The 6,334-nt window shown below is 49.1% G+C and overlaps 1 protein-coding gene across 1 annotated transcript; it reads left to right on the top strand.

Moving 5' to 3' along the window:
• Positions 1 to 201: 201 nt before the first annotated feature.
• NR0B1 (nuclear receptor subfamily 0 group B member 1) lies at positions 202 to 6,044 on the top strand. Its single transcript, XM_027534753.1, has 2 exons — positions 202 to 1,406; positions 5,478 to 6,044. The coding sequence occupies exons 1-2, from the start codon at positions 236 to 238 to the stop codon at positions 5,720 to 5,722; spliced, it is 1,416 nt and encodes a 471-aa protein (XP_027390554.1). The 5' UTR covers positions 202 to 235; the 3' UTR covers positions 5,723 to 6,044.
• Positions 6,045 to 6,334: the final 290 nt, after the last annotated feature.

The following is a 6,334-nucleotide window of genomic DNA, read 5'->3' as shown; positions in this document are numbered from 1 at the left end:
GAAGGGGGCAAGTGTCCAGGAGCGCCCACGCCTCTTCTCCTCTTCCATTTTCAGCCTGTGAGGTGCATCTGCCCCCTCTGAACCGCCGAGGTCACAGGCGAACACACCCAGCGCCGCGCCCCGCTCTGCGCCTTTGCCCGGGCGGAGACGGCAGACGCGCGTGCGTGCGCGCTCGGTATAAATAGATCGCAGGCGGCGGCCACTGGACAGAGCCAGGCTGCGGGCACCGCGGGCCATGGCGGGCGAGGACCACCAGTGGCAGGGCAGCATCCTGTACAACATGCTCATGAGCGCCAAGCAAGTGCAAGCGACCCCGGAGCCGCCCAAGGCACGGGTGGGGGCCGCGTGCTGGGGCTGCTCCTGTGGCTCTGAGCCCCCGGTGGGCAGAGAGGGACTGACCGGTGCGCCGGCCACGGTGCTCCTGTACCGCTGCTGCTTTTGCGGGGAAGACCACCCGCGGCAGGGCAGCATCCTCTACAACCTGCTCATGAACGCCAAACAAGCGCAGGAGACTCCGGAGGCGCCCGAGGAAGGATTACGGGGCGCGTGCTGGGGCTGTTCCTGTGGCTCTGAGCCCCCGGCGGGCAGAGAGGGGCTGACCGGTGTGCGGACCACGGTGCTCCTGTACCGCTGCTGCTTCTGCGGGGAAGACCACCCGCGGCAGGGCAGCATTCTGTACAGCTTGCTCACCAGCGCCAAGCAGACGCACGTGGAGCCGGAAGCTCCCGAGGCGCGACCGGGGGGCGCGTGGTGGGACAGCTCTTACAGCGCGCGGAGGCTAGGGGGCCGAGAGGAACTGCAGGGCGGGCAGGCTGGTGCGCTCCCGTGCCGCTGCTGCTTTTGCGGCGAAGACCACCCGCGGCTGGGCAGCCTCCCCTGCCACGTGCCCCCGGGCGTCAAGCCGACGGACTTGGGTCGAGAGGCACCGCCGGGGACCCCCTGGTGGGACCCCGCGCGCGGCGTGCGGCGGCGGGTGACCCTCAAGAGCCCACAGGTGGTCTGCGAGGCCGCCTCGGCGGGCCTGTTGAAGACGCTGCGTTTCGTCAAGTACTTGCCCTGCTTCCAGGTGCTCCCCCTGGACCAGCAGCTAGTGCTGCTGCGCAGCTGCTGGGCGCCGCTGCTCCTGCTGGAGCTGGCCCAGGACCGCTTGAACTTTGAGACGGTGGAGACCTCTGAGCCCAGCTTGCTGCAGAGCATCCTCGCCACCAGGCGGCGGGAGACCGCGGGCAACGAGCCACCGCCCCAACCCCCACTGCTGCCGCACTCGGTCCTGCCGCTGGAGGCCGAGTATTTGCCGTCGGCCGCCGAGGTCCAAACCATCAAGGGCTTCCTTGCCAAGTGCCGGAGCCTGGATATAACTACCAAGGAGTACGCCTACCTCAAGGGGACCGTACTCTTCAACCCGGGTAAGGGCGCCGTCCTCGGCTCTGGCTTTTCTCCGCAGTACCTACCCTCGGGCGCAGACGAAGAGCTTTCAGTTAGGGGAGTTTGAGGGTGCACAAGTGAGGAATCATGACTAACTCAGCAGAGATAGGGGAGTTCCGGAAACCCATTCCTTGTGAGGGGCAGCCGAGAGGAGGAGGGGGGCTGTTTGCTAAGGTTTGTACTTGATCTCTCGACACCTTTTTGTTACCACAGAAAAGTTTGTGGCTTGGGGGACTTGGCTATATTCCTTGTCAAATCTTCTAAATCCAGTAGCGTACTTTTAAAAAAGAAAATAAAGTTTGTGTTCGCTGCAAATTCTGCAACGTCTGTTTGTGAAACTCAGCTCTGAAATTTACCAGAGGCTTTTTTTGTCGGCGGAAGTCTGTTAAGGCTGACAAGAAAAGAAACATTTGTTAAGGATCCATAGAGAGACCATCCCCTGGGGGGAACTGGCAGGAAGGACACTGGACTCAGTGTTTCGTGGGTCTGCCTCTGAGCGGTCATTTTAATGGTCCTAAGTAGTTGAACTATCTCATCGTGTGAATGTGACAGGTTAGCAAAGGGATAGGAAAAAGACATGTTCAGGACTGCAAGCAGGAGTGCTGTTTTAGAGCCTTTAGATACCTTGTGGCTGTTTAGTCCCTAAGTCATTCGGACTCCTGCGACCTGCCAGGCTCCTCTGTCCATGGGATTTCGCAGGCCAGAATACTGGAAGGGGTTGCCATCTCTTTCTCTTAGATACCCTAGAGACCTCCTTGTCAACCCCCTGGGCCTCTCCCTCTTCCTCCATCCCTTTGGCAGATTAGGTAGTCCAGTTGCAAGCGACCTTACTCCAAAGTAAATGGCCACTGAGTTGTGGCACATGAGTCTCCTGGGCCCAAGGGGATGTCCACTGCCCCACACTCTCAGGGTGCCTGTAGGGTGCTGAACACTGCCCCGCTAAGCACAACCAAATCATCCAAGAACATCTCCCTGGACAGCCCAGCACTCTGTCTCAAGTGTGTCCTACTACTAGAGTCATCTTTGACCAGCATCCTTCCAAGAGGTTGGTGGGTGGGCAGGAAATTTTCAGATAGCTTGAGACGGTATAGTTTTCACCATGCTCCCACTACATCCTTTTTCCTGACACCAGGCGTCTTGCTGTCATGTCCTTGGGGTTATGTCCTTGCTTCCTACCTAGAATGTTTGAAGTGGTCAGGAACAGTATTTAATGGGATGATAATTCAGACCTCACATTTCAGGACTTAGAGACCTCAGCTTTATCCCAGTGATCATTATAGGTTACCTTTTGCTTATACCACTGTTTTCCAAACTTGCCTGTGCTCTTGGGGGTGGGAGTCATTCAAAATCTTTCCAGGTTCTTCCTCTGGAAGTTCTGATTCAGTAGCTCTGGTAGAAGGTTTGCAAATGTGCATCCATAGTAATGGATTCTCACGTGGTTCTTAAGATCGTTGGGAAGACTGTTTTCTTGCTCCTTCAGACATGTTATTAGACATGTGCTTTGTTCTGCTGGAATAAAAAGGTAAGACAAGCCCTAAGCTTTCAGAAGTTTACATCCCACTGCCTTACCTTTTCCTCCACCCTGTTTTGCATCCCTTATTCTTCCCCTGCTTTTCAGAATTCTCTCTCAAATCCACCCAAGTTGGGTATGCTTTAAATACAAATATACTTTATCTGGGAAAAAGTACTGCCTGCTAAGTGTGTGGCCTTTCTTTGGTGTTTATCATTTTGTATCCCCTGATCTTTATGTTTAAAAATGTCCCTCCCCCCTCCCATGGAGTCCATCAATCTGCTTTTCTTTCCTCAAATAACTTTCAAGGCAGGTCTTGGTGGGGCAGCGGGGGCAGGGGGGAGTACTTTTAGAGGAGGATGGAGGAAGAGCAGTGTGGTATGAAAGCAGAGAAGAGTAGAGTTCACAAGATGAAGTTTTAATAAACCATGAATTTAGACCTGGTGGAGCTTCCAATTTTTGGTGGTTTCATGCAAGCTTCTTCTGAAGCTAGAGGAACCCAGTGGGCTACAGTCCATGGGGTCGCAAGAGAGTCAGACATGACTTAGCAACTAAACAACAGAACAACATGAATGGAATCCCAGTGCAGTAAAATTGGGTCTCAAGCCTGGATAATGAACTGTAGGTAGTAGGGGATGGTAATGCATGGGCTGGGGTAATCAGAATTGGAATATGGATTATAGATGTTGCACTATTTTTGTTCTCATCGATCAGATTTGATACTTGCCTATAATAGAAATAACTTGCCTATTCCCAGTATGTTTTTGTTTTTTTTTTAAAGAACACTGGCTGGTTCTGTTACGCTGACAATGAGCATGATGCTTTTAAAATACTTTGCCATTGGATTCATAGAAAATGGGAAGGAAAATGATTACAATAATCAACACCATTTACACTGAATGGTAAATTGGTACTTACTTAAATACAAGTTAAAGAGTTTACAGTAATAGTCCAGTAATAGTACCATTGTGTAGGATTAAAGGACTTTGAAAAGCAGCCTCCTCTTACCACCCTCTTTGTAAAACCTAACAGGCATTTAATCTTCCCTGTATTGTATTTCATTCTATTTTACTTGGGTCGCAATGGCAACCCACTCCAGTACTCTTGCCTGGAAAATCCCATGGATGGAGGAGCCTGGCGGGCTGCAGTCCATGGGGTTGCGAAGAGTCCGACAGGACTGAAGTGACTTAGCAGCAGCAGCAGGTTGTATTTGAAAAGTTACTCTTGTACCATGTTGCAATCAATGATGTTTTCATGCTTACTCTTTAACCCTTTAAAGACTGCTTAAAAGCCTTTTGGAATGCTCATTAGAATCCATTTTTAAAAGATTTTTTTGATGTGGACCATTTTTAAAGTCTTTATTGAATTTGTTGCAATACTGTTTCTGTTTTATGTTTTTGTTTTTTGGCCAGGAAGCATGTGAGATCTTAGCTCCCCAGCCAGGGGAGCACACCCACAAACCCCTGCACTGAAAGGCAAAGTCTTAATCACTGGACCGCCAGGGAAGTCCCTGGAATCACTTTTTTAAAAACCTTCCCCAATACAGAAATCATGGCACAATGAACTAAGTGGCCAGTATTAACTCTTAAATTATTATGGGACTCCAGACTAAAATCAGCTTGCAGGCAAATAATTAAAATGAGACTGTCAGTCACAGTTGACAGCTGTGAAGTCCACCACCATGTGCTGTAATCATTACAGTGGTGGGAAATTCAAGGGAGGATGGTGAAATATTAGGGGCAAAACTTCTCACTTTATACTAAGGCCCATTTCCTACAGGTAAAATGTAAGGTGCACACTTCTTGAAATAATTTTAATGTCTTTGTATGTGCATAGAGAGTGAACTGGAGCAGTGCTATTCATTAAACTATATTCAACTGTCCTCCTAAGTTAAATATGCATTTGGCTTAGGACCAGCAGTTTTTGAATATGAGCATACAAACATAGTGACTATTAAATAAGTCACATGATATTTTCTTCTTGGAGGCTTTGCTCCTAAAACCTTAGAACTGGTTTGGCACTTTCTTTGTTGAAAAGAACTTTTAACCAGGAAGCTTGAGCATTGTTTTAGTTGGTGTGTGTATGTGCTCAGTTACTTCAGTTGTGTACAACTGTTTGTAACCCCACGACTGTAGCCCGCCAGGCTCCTCTGTCCATGGGATTTCCCAGGCAAGAACATTGGAGTGGGTTGTCATGTCCTTCTCCAGGGGATCTTCCCAACCTGGGAATCTTCCCAACCCAGGGATCAAACTCGAGTCTCCTGCACTGTTAGGCGGATTCTTTACCACTGAGCCACCTGAGAAGTCCCCCCATCCCCATCCCTAAATATCATTTGTTGTTCAGTCACTTAGTCATGTCCAACTCTTTGTGACCCCATGGACTGCAGCATGCCAGGCTCCTCTGTCCATGGGATTTCCCAGGTGAGAATATTAGAGTGGTTGTCATTTCCTCAAGGAGGCAAAAGGATCTATTGAAAAATCTAGTCAAGGGTTCTGAGTGAGTGTTTCTAAACAAGATATTTTCTGCCGTTTTTCTCCTGCAGACCTGCCAGGCCTGCAGTGCGTGAAGTACATCCAGGGACTTCAGTGGGGAACTCAACAGATACTGAGTGAACACGTCAGGATGACACATGGGGTGTACCGGGCCAGGTTTGCCGAACTGAACAGTGCCCTCTTCCTTCTGAGATTCATCAGTGCCAACACCCTGGCTGAACTGTTCTTCAGGCCCATCATTGGCACCGTCAGTATGGATGATATGATGCTGGAGATGCTCTGTGCAAAGTTGTGAAGGCACGCAGGCCACACATGTGCTGTTCACCATGAAGAACGATGGAGCAGCTATGGGCAGAAGTATAAAATAGTGTAAAATAAAGTTTCTTATTATTTTTACACACAGTATTTTTGTAGTCCGTTAAAGAAAAACTCCAGTTACAGACGATTAGAAAATCCTCTGTTCCATGCTGCATCACTGCAAAGGAGTGTTTCCCAACAGGAAATGCATCTCTGTACATCTTTTAAAGACAGAGCAGGGGGTTTGCACTCATACACTATTTTTATCATAGTCTCTCCATTGAACCTGCTGAAATAAAATTTGGAACATTAAGTTATAATGTTAAGTTGTTAACCACTCATTTGGTTGCGAAAAGATTCATCAGGGTTTAAGGACAGCTTCAAAAAATACTAAAGACCTAGGCATTGTAAACAAAAATTACTTTTGTAGGTTTGTTCTCTCTGCCACTCCCATTAGCTGTGGGGAAGACTGTCTTTGTACAAAGTCCAGTGGAAATCTCTGATCAGAGAGGTACCTGAAAGTGAAATAGGAGGTTTTTCAGAGTTTTAGTGTGGGATTTTTCTGTACACAGTAAATAAAGTTCAGGAAACTTATATTCTATAAGGAGGC

Source organism: Bos indicus x Bos taurus, chromosome X, assembly GCF_003369695.1.
Source record: "Bos indicus x Bos taurus breed Angus x Brahman F1 hybrid chromosome X, Bos_hybrid_MaternalHap_v2.0, whole genome shotgun sequence".
Lineage (NCBI taxonomy): Eukaryota > Metazoa > Chordata > Mammalia > Artiodactyla > Bovidae > Bos > Bos indicus x Bos taurus.
This window is presented reverse-complemented; position numbering and strand designations above follow the sequence as displayed.